The sequence below is a fragment of the Mizuhopecten yessoensis genome, unplaced genomic scaffold (assembly GCF_002113885.1).
Source record: "Mizuhopecten yessoensis strain PY_sf001 unplaced genomic scaffold, ASM211388v2 scaffold10603, whole genome shotgun sequence".
In the NCBI taxonomy this organism is placed as follows: domain Eukaryota; kingdom Metazoa; phylum Mollusca; class Bivalvia; order Pectinida; family Pectinidae; genus Mizuhopecten; species Mizuhopecten yessoensis.
In genome coordinates this window covers 884,719-901,532 of record NW_018408629.1, presented here as the reverse complement: position 1 = coordinate 901,532, position 16,814 = coordinate 884,719, and the positions used below count along the sequence as shown (strand labels likewise).

The window sequence follows — 16,814 nt, the reverse complement described above, 5'->3', positions numbered from 1 at the left end:
TAAGATTTATATTGTACATATACTTTCACAACACCATATCATGCAGTGAATATTTGTTATAGCTTCCCTATTTTTAAAACGTCTGAAGACGATTAAAGATCAAAGATGAAAATCACAAGCACGCGAAACATTCCTTGATTTCCAGCTGCATATTGAAACAAGAAAAACACATATCAGGCTATCAAACCTTAGTAAATAAATCAGTTTGCATTTAATTTACTTTAAATCTCAAATTATGACAATAATTGAATGTAAGATCATTTACGTTAGAGGAATCAATAACGATTAAATGACTTAACATGTAGTATGTGGGTTGACTTTTCCTGAAACAAACCTGATTTATTTGTACATACTTTGTTTGCGATCCAATGCTGTCCACATCGACTGTATCCTTGTGCACCGACTTCCGGTACTGTTGTCTCCCGAATACCCAAATACTGACACCAAGAGCAATGACTGCCAAGCTACACACGATTGTTATTGGGATCAGTTTGCTGTAGTTCAGTGTGCACTCCACGTCGCCTATTATGTCAGTGCAAAAGTGAAACCACGAGCAGCCTATGGTTTCACACTCATCAATTTCATCCTGGCACCAGACACCTTCGAATCCCTTCTCGCAAACACATACGTATGGTTCGAATGTCACCGATCTAAGTGTACTGTTACATGGTGGTCCGTCTGTGACTTTAGTTCCACAACTGCCATGCACACATGGGTTGAACAGGAAAAACACGACTGCAACATGTTCGTATGAGTAGGCAATATCATGGTCATGAACGCGAAAATGGAAATGTATCTCCCCTGTCAAGTTGTTTTGAGACGAAACATTAACATTGGCGTATAAAGTCTGTTTTACATACTCCGAGTCCATAACATCTACTAATATAGATCTTTCCGTTGTCTCGTGAATACTCATAGTTGTTTCATTGGTCACCTGACCATTGCGCTTGGTCATTTCCAAAAACACAAATGTATCATTTTCGTCAAAGTCATAAACCACCAATGTACCTATATCATATTGGGTAAGGTTACTTTCAAGAAAGAGTGTGGTATTGTGTATTTGACGAGAATCAGAAACAGATCCGTCCTGTTGTTGGAACAACAAAATAGGTGGGTCATTTACGTTAACGACATAGATGCTTAGCACACCATTAGTTTCCAGCTTCTCTGCATGTGACGTGTTTTCTTTCAGTATCACATTTACTGGAAATGCGCCTACGTAGTGCGGAAGTGGGGTAAAGCTTAGCTTCCCGTCACTAGTTATATTGATCGAGTCATTCTCGTGAATCGAGGAGAGTTCAAATGTAACGCTGTCTGAATCTGCGTCGGACCAGAGAAGCTGAACAGTATCCAAGTAAGTATCCTCATCCATTGAAACCAATGAAGTGTTTAACACAGGAGGAGTGTTGGAATACGTTTGGTTCATGACAAATACTGCAAACTGGGACGGGGTGCTGACAGTATTACCTGTACTTCTTCTCTTACGTCTACTGGTTTCAGTTTGACATATCTGAAATAAAATATGTAATACGATATAACGCAATGTGTATACATACTTATTCAGGATATTCACTGTTAGAGTGCCAGCAAAAACACTTGAACAAGTTTCCTTGTAATCATCACGATCCGAATAAATGTAAACAAGATCTCCAAAAGGAGTGTTGAGACGATAAAAAGTTAGGATGGAATACGAATTCGGTCTTTGATCATTTATCACGATTGGATCGTTGGTACACAACATGATAATGCTACATGGTCCATCAGCTATTCATTGCATACACCTACATGTGTGTTAAGTTATTAAAGAACGTATTGCGACAACTAGAAGTTACAGCTTGGACAAACATATCACATAACCAGCATAATGACATTAATCTTGCCATATTGATATGTTTAGCTATTAATTGGAAACAATGTTAGTGAACTAGATAAAACGGGACAATTTGTACATTTATCATTCAAGAAAAAGGTACATAAATTGAAGGGTTAATTATGATATTGTTTAATTTAAGCATGTAATCTCTCCATTATGATACACTCTTTGTTTGTTTGTATATATTGTACATATTTATGTCATATTTGCAACGTATGGGCCACAAGGCTTAAGGAATAAAGAACATTGATCATTGAACATTGAAATATTATGAGACACACCATCAAGCTATACTTATCGCATGTTTTATAACCAAATAATAAGCCGATCAAAACTTATTAGGAGCTCAAGTTAATGGACGCACGGAAGGACGGTAAGAAAAATAACATCCTTGTCGATAGATTACCCTCTTACTCAAAAACTGATACTTAATTAATTTAAGGTATGTTATTATCGATAAATAAAGCGTTTGCCCTTCAATACAAATGTTATTGGAATTTCAGAATAAACCATCGTTTAAATAGGATTATCGAATATTTGTGATATTTCACAACAAACAATGCGAAATTATTTTAAGATAGTCTTAATACATTTTTCTCTAATTTTAACTTCAAAAGATATTAATTACATACCTCGAAAACTAGATAACCATCATCATCCACCTCATAGTATCCAGAAGTACATGACTGATCTGTGATATCCCAAAAGCCAGTTCCTAAAAGTAACAACATTTTTTTTAGAAGGATATTGTACATATTACGGCAGCAAATAATGTTTTTGTTCAACTTATTTGATAAATGTAATTTGTTTTGTTTGTTTTCATCGACTTGTTCTCTTTTCTTGTAGAAGTCCCGCTCCATTTCTGTCTTTTAGTGTTGACTATGCATGTTACGTTTTACTCTGCTCAAATCTTATCTTACGATATGTAATCAATAAATATTTTTTACCATCATCGTTGCTTATCCAGACTGCCAACACTGGTACAGAGTTAGGTTCAAATGTAGAATTGACTGCGATCTTTATTTTCATGGAAGTGAACTCATAAATTGGCGTGGGCGACATAAAAAATGTTTGTCCGAGGAACCGTATGATCCTACAAGAAACGTTAAATATTACGTTAACACTCGAGAATAGTACTATTTATATGATAAAAATCAGGGTTTTATTATTTGAATTGTTTTATATTCTTTTCTATAAAAAATCTATAAAATGCATACCTATCACTTTACTCGATAAAATATTGTTTTTAAAGATCAAAATTACAATGACAAAAAACATAAAAAAAAACATTTCGACAGACCTATTTGTCAATATCCGAGACGTCATTTCCTGTGTGATGTTAGGGTTGGCGATGAAAGACGGAAATGTGGCGGATGCTGCAGACCCGTAAGTTGTCGTAATATCGATGTCAGATAACAAGCCAACAACGGCGTCTCCAAAAAACTCTTGTAATATTACAAAATAACATATTGCTCATAAAATACAAATCTAAACTTTCAAACATTTAAAGGGGATTTACATGTCAAAATATTATTTCAACACGTTATGTTTATTGGTAAGAATGGATCGTATACAGCTTTATTTCGCACAATCAGTGAAATTTTTTTGACGTGACGCTTTGATGTCTCTGTTGTCTGTCACTTCATCAAACCCTTCACTGGTTGTGCTATATGAATATATAGAAATTGACTTTATCAGTATATTGCAAACCGTAGTACATGTAACACCGAAAGTCATATTTCCACTTTTATTTATTTAAAACAGATCCTCTCAATGTTGAATTTGCCAACATATGTTTACCGCTACTGTAAACTTTGATCCTTTTGTTGAACTCAAGTCTTTCGTTGGGGGATAAAAAAGTGCAACAATAAAACAAAGGGTTAACAGATTCCGATTTACAGTATTTATAAACTTTAATATCGAATACATTCTTCAATTATATGTGAAAAGTTTGGTTTGTTTGTATTTTACGTCATATTAACAGCTATGGTCTTTAAGGACGTGCCAGATCTTGTTGGTGAAGGAAAGCGACACAGTGGCTAGTGGAAGCAGAATGTAAGACGCCTTAACCACTTGGCCACCGCGGCTCCCATATATTACACACTGAAATTGAAAAAAGTGCAACACACCTGTGACGTTAACAAGAAAATCCGAAGATGCTTCATTCCCGTCTTGTAGTGTTGTCATAGAGCCTTGAAAAGCATATACTACCATCTGTGACTGTGTAGTGGACTTTATTGTAGCGTCAGCAGTTCCTGAAGGGAAAGCAAAGCTTTTTCTTGGTTTTATTCTCATTTTTGCATTTTATTTTATCCTTGTTTAAATTGTCTCAATCAGGCATTATTACGTTTACATCACCGATGAGCTAGTTTAGGTTGCATACTATATCAGATACAGATACCCGTAAAATTAAGGTTTTCATCAGGTTTTCTACAATGAACAGTGGCATGTACTATTGCCGCATCACTTTTGAAATGCTTGATTAACCGTAATGGAATACAAAAACTCCCGGTACCTTCATGTTTGTATTGTTAGGCCCGTATATCAGGCAGTGTAAAGCAAACATAATCATTCGGTGTTCATACATTTTATATTTTATCAATTGATCCTAAGGATACTATTCAGACCAAATTCAGCAAATTGTATAAAGGTGTGCTTTCTTAACACATCTATTATAACGTTCCATAAAAGACCTTACTATGACTAAATGCCAAAGAATTTAAATAAAAAAGCAGAGCTTGGAAATAATACTTTTTAAACAGAGAGCTTGATGTCATTTTGATTTTCAACCAACAAAAAACATCGAAGATTTGGTGTTTGGGAATAAATTAAAGCCAGTAAAAACGAAATATGGTAAATGTTTTTAACCGAGGATAAGGGTCATTGAATAATATGCTTTACCGACTCCTCCACAAAAAAAGTCACAGCCTTTGCATAAAAAGTCACGCTCCCTACTCTGTAAGTATTCACAAACATCGTATCATGAAAATGGTCATTTATCATTCATTAATAACCATATTATTGTCGTTAAAATGTATAACAAATGCTCCTCAATAATAAAATGTAATATATTTTTGAAACATTATTATCCTTCTATAAGTAAACTTCTAAAATAATGTTATCGAGTTATTACTCTGTAAGTCTTACTTGCAATGCATAGCGGGGCCTTATGTATTACGCTGGTTAAATGCGAATGTCCTCGTGCTTGAAGAGTGATGTACATACATCGCCCAGGTTCCAGTTGAAGCATTGAATCAGTACTACTTGCGTTGTCCTGACTATGATTCGAAGGGTCAGCAAGGTCGGCGAGAGACCATTGTGCCACTACACCGTCGATCCAGATTTGATTGTTGAGAATATAAAAACTACTCGATGATTTGTTCCCCCCTATTATGGACAAGGGGATGATGTCGTCTTTCCCTGGCTCTGTGCCTACTTTCCACTCTTTAAACAAACGATAAAAAGAAATCACAACCAAGAATATCTAATAAATCTTTCCCAAGAGGGCACATACTACTTTCCACACTGAACAATATTGATAGATAAAGAAATAATTGTCAGAAACATGATGTGAATATATAAGTACTGTTACCCATTAAAATTAATTACAAATTACATAAAAGCATATTTTTGTTTTTTAATTGACATAAACAAAATCAAATCGATGAGTCACTTTATACATTTTATAGATAGTTGTTGATTGCAACAATGTCATGAATATTAATTTTGAAAAATGTCAATTACCATAAAACTCCACATCGTCATCTTCATTGGTCCAAGATATTCCTAACCTGTCGTTGAATTCGATCCATTCAACAGAACTAGCATTGTCTGTAACTGCACCAAAGAAGGTGGACAATTCGATCTTGTCTATCGCCGGAGGAGTAAGCAGAACTTTTACATCACAGAAATATATTGACGATAGTCCAGCAACATTGATAATCTTTAAGTTAAACCTATATTGTCCTTTGTCTTTGAAGTTGGTTCCATTGAATAGCTCGATATCTGCTGATGTGTTCATTCCAATGCTCTTTTCTTGATACACAATCATGCCATCATCAAGAGAAGTAATACTTACTATTGCTTCTTTGAGCTCGCTTATATCCTCGCCACAAGACCAATATGCGCCTAATCTTCGATCGGTACCAATGAAAGATGTCTCTTCAGTGCTGCTATAGGCAGGATCTAAGCATTTCACCGATTCACATACTGGAGGGGTAGTATCGACCATGATGCCATTTGAATACGACATACTTTCATCCCCAGCGAAATTGATGACCTTTGCATTGACATAATAAGTTGTATCGTTTTTCACTGTAACACTATCTTCGCTTTTGTCAATAACAGTTTCTTGCAAGTTTAAGTCTGATATTTGGTAAGAAAACAGTTCAAAGTCTGAATTTAAGCTGCATTGTTCATCACATCCAACAGAACAATTGTCAGTACATTTTTGGCAAAACGTCTGGACATTCTTAAATGGTTCTATATTGTCGGCCTCGTCGAGGTTGTCAGATACACCTAGCCATATACTTTGAATGTCACTTTCGTTGTCAAAGAAACCTTTGCCATATTGACACATTGATTCATCCTCTGTCGGAATAGAGACATCGGTTATTGTCACATACGATCGGAATGGATCAAACGGATTCTTCGGATAAACGTACCCGTTGTTTGTCGCCGTATGGAAATAAAGTCTTGCTCGCTGAGGTAACAATGTTCCACTCAAAACAGCCTTTTGTTCACCATTTATAAGTAGATCGAGATCCCAGGTTCCCGACTCATTACCCAGTAATCGAATAGTCAGTGAGTTAATTCTATCTGTGGGATCATTCTTTAGTGTGAACCATTCTTTATTTCGTCCATTTTTATCAACGCACCAAAATACTCCATCCCAATATCGACTGTCTATTTGCTTTTCTCCGATAATACTAACACCGCAGCCATCGACGCCGATGTCTTCCTCGTTACGAACAATTTCGGGTGTATCCACATTCCCCACGGTCCCGTTTTGTGACATTGTTGTGTTTGATGCATCACTTGTTGCATTATCGTTTTCATTTGACGCCGAAAAGAAATCATTTGGAACAGGGGGTTCTAAACTAGTTGATACTGTCTTCAGTGATGTTCCAATAAAGAAAGAAGATATCGTATTGCTCCCTCCTGCAGCATTCAATGTTGCTGTATATTCGCCTTTCCGAATTGTTATAGTGTCACTTGAAATGCATCCTGTGTCAATGGTTGTTATCGCGATATTATATCCTATCTTTAGCCTTAATAAATCGTTGGTAATGTGTACACAATTGTCAACGCATGTGCTTTCTTCAAACCACCCAGCATTGTTCTCTTTCTTAGGAAGCAACTGTATCTGTGATGGACAGGTGAATGACTCCTCAGAACGTGCAATGGCGACCAGTGCTCTTATAGATTTTTTCGAAGACTGGTATGTTGTTTTTTGGAACCAATCCTCACCTATCTTTACTGTGCCTTCTAAAGGTTTTGAGTCGTCTATACGAAAGTAGAATTGATTTGTGAATCCTGATAAGCCTGCATTGTTTACTGTTTCAATACTTACAACATAATTCTGTTTTGATGCTAGGTTCATGTCGCGAAAGTTCACCTGTGTCTCTGATGAGACTGTGACACTTTTCAGAAGTACTTTCTGGCTATCATCACCATTTCCATTGCATCCTTGATACTCCCAAACTGTGACAATGAACGATAGTATGTCGCTTTCTGAGTCTGTAATATTCTTCCATTCAACACATACTGTATCCGAACTGTCTATGTAAATAAATGTGCTGGAAATTCTGCCGTTGATCAGTAGAATCGCTTCCGAGGTTAGCGGCGGCGTTGTATCAACCAGAACGCTTTCCCCGGTTACAGCTTTGCAAGCACCGGCATTATCGATAGCGACCACGACTGGGTGATAGCTTTGTCCATGAAGAAGTGTTATATCCAAAGCTTCAAAGAAAGTGTCTGCATTTACATCTGTCAGTGGGAAAACATCGAAGTTGTTTGCAAAAGTACTTAACTGTTCCTGAGGAAAAGATTCATTTGTTACTGAAACACCAGCTGACACTATTCCAACGTAAAAACGTCTCAATCCAATGTCGGATTCAAATCCTGACCAGGAAAATGAAAGCCGCTGTGTCTCATGTTGATACATGGTACTGGTTACAGAACCACCGCGTATTCCATCCTGATAGCCGACTTTAATTCCATTAGAGTATGCCTCTTCAAAGCTCCCAGACACGCTGTATGCCCTAACTGTTATAAAATACGTCACTGACGTTTTCGTCAAATTGAGTGAACTGAATGTTATGAAGGTATCAAGTCTAGTGTTAACGAAAGGGTGAACGTTAGCCCTCATTGATTCATATCTGACATCATTGCTAATGGCGGCTTCGTAATGTGAAATTAATTGAGTTAGATCTGTTGAAGTTTTGTCTCCGAATTCGTCCCAATTTCCTGACAAGTGTTCGTGTGCTAGCTGGTAATTGATGTCCTCTTCAAGTCCATCTCGTACAAAGCCGGGTGATGGTGGTTGGATATTTACTGTTATCCCATCTGATGAATGTTCTATTGTTCTGTTGAGGCCATCCGTAGTTCTTATGACGTTCATATACGTGATCCCGTTAATAAGCTGAAGTTCATCGTTATAAAACATTACAGTGGTGTCAGGCAGCAGTTGGAAAGGTTGTAAAATAGCGCCTGTACTGTCAAGTATGGACCATTCAGCTTCCTGCACGTCACAGTAGCCAGAATAATACCATTTACCGTCCATTTTATTGAGTTCGTTTTGTACATCCCTGTCGGTGCCAAATATTCCATCGTGTATGACAAGTTTTGCTGGTTGACTGATCATAACACTGTCTGAGAGTACAGTGCTGTAAAGACCTACAACGTTGTGAACACGTGCTTTAGCATAAACTTGAGTACCAGGTTCAAGGGAAAGATGTCCAAAAAATATCGAGCCCTCCAATGGCGTTGTTATGTCTGTGTATGGCAGAATGTCCTCTTCCCCAATATCACTACTGAGTGAAACTTCCAATCTGGTATAAAGACATATATTATTGTGCAGCAAAATCGTATCAAACATGTTACTATGTACCAGATCGATTTACTCATTGTCTATTGAATAAACAAATGGTTTCAAATAAATGTTTAAACCACAGCCATATTTGCTACATTAACCTTTAGCTTTATGATTAAGTGTCTGTCCACATTCACGTACTGTCATACCGCATCTGCTATTACCTGATTTCACAAGAATCAACACATCAACGTGTGATCACAGTCACAATATCTTTATGGTATCGTGCTATGTTTTGGACGCATCATTGTCAATGTTTATGATCACACGAAATACAAATTCTCCTTACGTGATGATTTTAAGAAATAATTAAATATTTTATTCAGTGAAGCATTTTCCTTTGTAACATAAAAACATATTGAGCCCTAAACATGATAAATAAATAATAGAAATTAAGTTATTTCCTTAGGTTACATAAGTTCAATTTAGTATAATACTTCTGATGTAATTACCTCCAACACAGAATGACAGATTTATCACAATTGTAGCAAGGATCCATGAGAGTAAACGATCGAAAGGTGAAACATAATACTTATTGTTGCCACGGTTAAATATAACTTATTCATCATCCATTCATGGAATCTCCAATAAAATGAAGCATTATACCGGTTGTTGTATTTTTGTAATATGTTTGGCGACCAAAATAATACAGCTTTATGTAAGTATATGTCAACCGACAGAGTTTCAAGTAATCATTCAATAGTATAAGGCATGTAATGCTATTAGATGCATATAAATATTATTGTTAAATGGTTATTGTACCAAATACCATTGTGTCTTTTGAACAAACAAGAACAATTTATTTAAATTATATTGTACAATGGTGACGGGTATTCGTACTACATATGAACAATTGAACTATTTTTGTTAAGTGAATGAAAATGCTAGAATGCAGGTAAGGGCAGGGGAATAGCAGCAGATCAATCGCACTGATTGCTTCTGTTATTTGTAGGTACAAAACAACACCGCACGGTCTAACATTGATCCAAACACATTCCTTTTTGTATTATGTATAACTATGCCCTTTGTATATTAGACTATTATCAACTATCAGACAGTATTACCTGTATATTTGATTAATCTATATATTTACGCATTAGTTATTTTCTGTAGGAAATGACACATTAGTATGCAGCTAAATAAGTATTGGTAGAACTAACATATGAACCCAAATAGTACATATTAAGGTAAAAAAACATGGATATGAAAATGCATTAAATGTAATAAATGTCCTATCTGCACTCACAATGCTTGCATTGAATGAAATTAATAAGCCTAAAAAGAAATATAATAATAATATCATAATATTCTATATCAAGAAAACAAAATCGAAATTTAGTAAGCATTCTGAATCAAAACCTGTATCGAACAGAAATTGATACATTATCACATACTATAGTTTATATAATCTGTTAACATGGAAGAAAACAGCCTTCTTTTGTTTGTTGAAAAGTTAAAATGTTAAATATTGAAATTAAAGCAGGATATTAGTATTTTAACGAACAGGCAAACCTACGAACCAACCTTTAAACAATATAATCAAAGTCCTTACCTTTCAATCGGTGACTCAGCATCTTCTAGTGTGCCTAGTGTCACTTCTACGTACGACGTTGGTATCTGACATTGTTGGTGTGAGGTCTGCACGTCATTTCCGGTTTCCATTGATGTTGTAATAACAACAGACTCGATCACAGGGGGAGTGTTGTCAATGTCAAGTTTCACAACATAATCCTGGACAAAGTTCAAGATATTAGAAACTCGAAAGCTTACATAAAGTGCGGTCACCTGAAGGCTAGCAATATCCGTTTTTATATCTTTCGACCATTGCTGTTTTTCAATATGTATTGCTGTGTAGGTCAGGATAGTCTGTAGATCCTCAGATGTTCCAATAGCGATCTCCAGGCCAATCAAATTACTTTCGAATTCTTCTTCAGCGTCCCAATTGCACGTTACTATACCATACTTCATTGAGGTAGTTGGATCACAGTGAAGGTTGTTAATGAGTGGTGCTGTTGTGTCCGATGTAATTGGCGGTGATAAGGAAAGTCCAATGTTACCAGCCGTATCTTCTGCGGTGACGTACAGCCAAAAGGTCTCGCCGCTAGAGATTGACAAATCTCCCAGTTGTAGTCGATATTGTGATGTCTCTGATAATTTATGCAGGTCGTCTAAATATGGAAGTGATCCAGCTCCCCATTTCATCGACCTTATATGTGACGAATCAAACACTTCCCAATGTAATACAGGCGAGTCGACATTTCGTATAAACAGATTTTGGTTGTTGTGAACGTAATCCGTATCATTTTCTGGCGGTGAAATCGCAGATATTGTCGGGATAGTTGTGTCAATTTTAAAACCATCTGATGTTGACACAATGTACTGTTCGTGACAATCGTGCCCTGTTGAAGCACGAACAGCTATATAGTAAAACACATTCTCATCCAACTTGATATTGAGGTGTGCGTGTCCAAAACTTTCATTACGAAGTACAATTCCAAAATCTGAAAATGGTACGATGTCTGAAAAGTAGGCTCCAGATCCCACAGCCCATTCATATTTCACAATGTTACAAGCAGCACTTCTGAAACCGTTGAACGACACGCCGATCGACCTTTTATCAGTCTCTACATCACTGTCAATGGAATCGTCAAAGCCATCGTTAACACTTCCAGGGACGTTTGCTTCCGCAACCACAATAGATTTTGATGACAGGAAATCCGACATCAACCCAGCACCGTTTTCTGCCCAAAGCGTTACATAGTACTTTTTCTGTGATGAGTCAAAGCCTTCCAGGTTTAGGTTTTCGAGGACGATGGATGTTTTTTGGTGCATGTCCAATAAACCATTGGTGAGAGATGAGTCCCCAACTGCAGTTCCTACCCCGAGGTAGAAATGGGAAATACCACTGTTAGAATCAAATCCAGCCCAATTAACACGAAGTGGTGCTAGCTCGACATGAATGATGTTTCCATTCTCATCTAAATCTTCATCTTCCCCTACTACACCAACGTGAACCTGCCAATGAAGGCAACATTGATATACAAAAAGCATTTAAAATGTTCAGGGGTAATGAGATGTCTCGCCATGCAAGGTATATCTATGAAGCTTCTTGTGACTTTGATAGCTTTACCTAAACATTTACCAACAAACATTTGCTTGCCGTGGTGAAAGAAAAGCTTAGTATTGCATTATAATCCTAACACAGTTCAATTTGCGTACATATCTTGAAAAAAATGTATCAATTTTGTTAAAAGAAGTAATTTTGTTCGAAGATTCAAGCGTTATTTTTATGATTTTGAGTAAACCTATTTTGTATATTTATTTTTTACGGAGTATGATTGAATCATGATTGTCGTGTAGTTTGAATAACAAAAACAATCATTTAATGAGCATGATGAGAAGATTTAACTTTAAAATTGACAGCTTTTACAATTTTACTTAAAACTTACGTCTGTTATGATCGGCGCCGTTGTATCTACAATGACACCTTGAGATTGGTGATGAGTCGACAGCAGAGCGTTGTTTGTAGAAATAACCTTAACACTGTACATTGCCCCATCTTTCAGTTCCAAATCTTGTAATGGAAATGCCATATCCCCGGTACTTTCATAAACGACTTCGTATTGTTTTTCCTTAGGCCAAAATCGGGATTTTGATCCGTGCTTCAATTCTTGAATATAAAATGAATGATGGCTTATCCCTGATTCTGGGTCAGACACTTTCCACGAAATGTCTAACTTGGAACTGTTTGATTGATATTCACTGCCCGTATTTGAATCACGGATGTATTCCATGACTGGAGCTGAATGGTCAACACGGAATCCATCAGTAGCAGCATCGGTCTGAAGTCCAGCCCCGTTATGTGCCGTTAGTGTCCAGTATATTACGTCACTATGCTCCATTGTAACAGTATGGTCAGTAAAAATGTTTGTATTTTTTGTTACTCCAAATGTTTTCCGTAGTTCATTATTCACATAAACTGACGCTTCAAAATGGTCAATATTGCTCTCAGCATCAGTAAAGTTGTTCCATGTGCATGACTTTGATGCTGACAAGGATGAAAACTGAACATCACTATGGCCAGATAACCCGTCATGTACCCATCCAACATCAGGAGGTGTTACGTCAACCAGTACTGAACAGAAGTAAGAAACATTATATGTTATTATATGTTGGAGAAGGATGTTTTCAATTACGGATACATATACACAAGCATTGTTTTAATGAATTATACAATTTTAACGCTGTAATCGGAATACTCACTAGATGTGCATTGTTTCCACTAGGGTCCGAACCCTTGACCTCTGATGTACTTGTCTGATGCTTTACCGAATGAGCTAAGATATAAAACTGTCCTAGCCAATTACGTGGTTTATATCTTACAATGGTGACATATTCCCCCTTTAGAAAAGGGCTTGTTCTATGTTTTTCCATGGATAACCTGCGATAGCTGACTGATAGTATGTGAATATTTACTTAGTACCTACGTGAACGTCAATGGAACAGAGGTTCTTAATTTTGATAATTCCGTTAAAGTTCTACACTGGAACATGTAGGCTACTACTTTAATTGTTTTACGAATGGGCTAAAGGGAATGATGTGGTAAGTATTTAACCAGGCTGACAGTATCGTATCCAGGCCTATACTCCAGGTGTAAGGTCAAAATCTTCTACATCGACAAACGGGTCATCCTCAGTAACAAGTTAGACAAATCCTGCTTTGAAAATTGATAAGTCGAAACAGAACTCCTATCTAGTAACTATAAGCTGAGCCAAACGACTATATCTTCTATTTACTACTTAGAATGAAAGTTTGTTTCTATAGTGGTCGCAACGTTTCAAGATCGACTCGTTTTTGACAAGCTATGATTGCGTGAGTGATTTGTATTGTTTACCTGTACACCGGTGATGACATTGTAAATTGCCTATATCACTAGACCCGGAACGTTTCGCCTTTATAGGGTGTAGAGTTGTACAGGAAAACAATACAAATCGCTAACTCAGTTGATAAAGATACCAGTCGGTCTTGAAAACATTGCGACACGTTTAATACGTATATTGTTAGTGTATAAAGTAAAACTTTGTTACAACACATTTCCAAACTGACTAATCTGATTGAAGATACCCTGTTTGTAATGTTATTTGACAACATTTGGCAACACCAAATCTATTTATGTATATGCGTGTGTTTGAAAGTGCATATGTTATTAATATCGTTGATTAAAAACTTTTTGTTTTACGTACGGCGCGTACACTTATAATGTTTTCGTGAAGCGTGTATGAATCAAGCACCTGGTAATCAAAGAATTTAAATACTCATGCAAGAAAAGTTATACATGACGCATTGCTAGTTACGTAATAGGGTAGTTACCTTGAATTAACATAATATGTCTCTTCAGATATTATTATAATAAGACCTTTTTTCATGTTTTCCATGTTCTTTTTCATTTTTACGATTATAGCATTTAAATCATATAATAAATTATAACAAATACTCTTATAGCGCAAAATAATACAATGCCATAACATTACTACAAACCAAATCGTATTACAATCGGACATTAAAATAGGAAGTCGCAACAGATTTTGCAGTGCCACAGAACATCTGCGCTATTTCATTGAAATTGGACAGAAAATGTCGACCAAGTAGTAGCCTATCCCAAACACCAGCTTGTTTATTGAATACACCTTCATATCATCTTCTATCGAAATCAAAGTGCATCACTCTTTTTGACCAACCAGAGGCCGGCAGCCATTTAGTTAAACGGGTATTTGCGAAGTCGTGGTTGAGCTTGCCTGTCACTTTACATTAAAAAACCTACATTGATTGAGTTTGAAATTATTTAAATTTCTACAAAGCAAATACCATGGCAAAAGCAGCCATTTTGACGAAAAGACGATTTTTTCCGCTAGGAGGTTTCATCACTTTAACATCTCTTCCTTTATCTTTCATTATAACCCACAAAATGAAACAAAAATGTACAATTAGTCTTACTCAATAATAGGCAACAACGGCCTTATTTGTGTCAGATCAGAAAACGCATATCTACACTTGTCTATCAATACTGTGTGAATGAAAAAGATAAAAAAAAAAAAAAAAAAAAAAAAAAAAAAAAAAAAAGCAGTACAAGAGATATGGCACAGTGCGGTGTCGACGGTCAGGATCACTCTCTGTTACCATGGCACAAACAATGACATGTTTTACGTACAATTGGGATAAATTTGTACAGGTACAGTAACAAACATGACATAGTTCCTTTGACAAGTGTGCACCATTATATACGTACCACCATTAGAAGATGTGTTCACGAATTTCTGATTCAATGCAGAGTTATAGGCGAAAACTGTGTAGAAATAGGTCTTGTTGTGGTGTAAGCTCACACCGCTACTACATACATGCTTTTCGTGGTGCGTGAGATTCCTGAACGAAACTATGTTATCTTGTCCACTTGTCGTACCGACACCCCATTTAAACCTGTAGGTAAATTACAAATAAGGTAGCTAAAAGAAAAGTTAGCCAAATAATTTGTAATCAAAGCACGTGTCTGACGTTTACCAGCATAACGTATGTTTATCATTGTTGAAAATAACCTTAATTTTCGTATTATTTCTTCTGAAACGATTCGTTGAATGAAATTTATATATAGCAAAATCATATCAATCAATCGAGTAATTTTAGCCATATTTTGACAACAATATCACAAATTCATTTTCATTTTTCATTGATAACCGCCGAAAAAGTCATAAAGGAAACTTACTTGGATATTCCACTTTCAGGGTCGTAGAATTCAACCCAATTGGCACAGATGGTTGTCGTGTCATATTGATATTGTATATCAGACTTTATAATTGCCCCGTCATTGACAATGCCGACTAAAGGAGCTGTTCTGTCTATCATGATAGGGTCTTCCCCATGTCCACTCGTGAACAACCCAACTGTAAAATCATATCAAAAGGTACATATCATATTAATATGATTTATTCAACATTCACATTTCACGTCTTTATATTCCGCATCTGAGTTTCAACAGCTATATTTAAATACATAACTGAAACAATACTTTTTCGTTATATACAGTAAAAGCAGCATGTAATAAATGTTTTTTATCATTTTTCAGGCACAAGAGTTGCTGCTTACCGTTATTTTCTACCCGCAATCGTATCCAGGCATATACTCCAGGTGTAAGGTCGAAATCTTCTACACCGACAAACGGGTCGTCCCCGGTAACAAGTGGATACTCCGAGTAACCACGTATAGTAACGTCATGCTTCGTCTTCCCGAGGCCGAATTCGATGAGTTTTAGCTTTGAACCTTCGTCGAAGGCTGTGTAATAGATTGCCAAAATATCAAAGTCTTCGTCGAAATAGACACCGGAAACTTCCTCAAAAACAGGAGGTGTTGTATCAATGACGATTGAAGTTGTATGACAAACTGTTGTCACTAACGCGCCTCCATGCACTACATTATTAATAGCACTGACCATGACGTAGTATTTCCCGTCAGACAGAGACAGGTCTTTGGTGTATCCTGTGTGAGTCCAGTATTTATCATGGGATAAATGGCCGTGTGGATCTCTCTCTGGGACCACGTCCGATCCACACACGTTTGTACCAGCTGACCATGTGTAACCCCAAATGCCAGATTCATTATCATTGAATCCGTCAAAATTCACTGCAAGCAAAATGAACATTATCACTTGTTTACCCTGATGAGTTCATGCAACTGTCACGTGTGTTAATTAATCAAATCAATTGTTTGTTAATGTTAATGGAACATTTTATCACTCATGTTCCATACCTAATCTATTTGAATGTATCTAGTGAGAAAAGAAATCTTCTTAGTCTTTTA

The 16,814-nt window shown here is 36.5% G+C and overlaps 1 protein-coding gene across 1 annotated transcript in view; it reads right to left on the bottom strand.

The window, feature by feature from the left end:
* LOC110461300 overlaps positions 1-16,814 on the bottom strand; it is a 37,759-nt gene that overhangs the window by 6,775 nt on the left and 14,170 nt on the right. Inside the window, exons 24-35 of the mRNA XM_021514723.1 lie at positions 16,104-16,637; positions 15,724-15,901; positions 15,253-15,440; positions 12,416-13,101; positions 10,519-11,981; positions 5,618-8,925; positions 5,021-5,317; positions 4,003-4,128; positions 3,174-3,318; positions 2,821-2,966; positions 2,506-2,588; positions 354-1,510 (exon numbers count right to left, since the gene is read on the bottom strand). Of these exons, the coding sequence (XP_021370398.1) occupies positions 354-1,510; positions 2,506-2,588; positions 2,821-2,966; positions 3,174-3,318; positions 4,003-4,128; positions 5,021-5,317; positions 5,618-8,925; positions 10,519-11,981; positions 12,416-13,101; positions 15,253-15,440; positions 15,724-15,901; positions 16,104-16,637 (8,311 nt within the window). The remainder of the gene's footprint in view (positions 1-353; positions 1,511-2,505; positions 2,589-2,820; positions 2,967-3,173; positions 3,319-4,002; positions 4,129-5,020; positions 5,318-5,617; positions 8,926-10,518; positions 11,982-12,415; positions 13,102-15,252; positions 15,441-15,723; positions 15,902-16,103; positions 16,638-16,814) is intronic.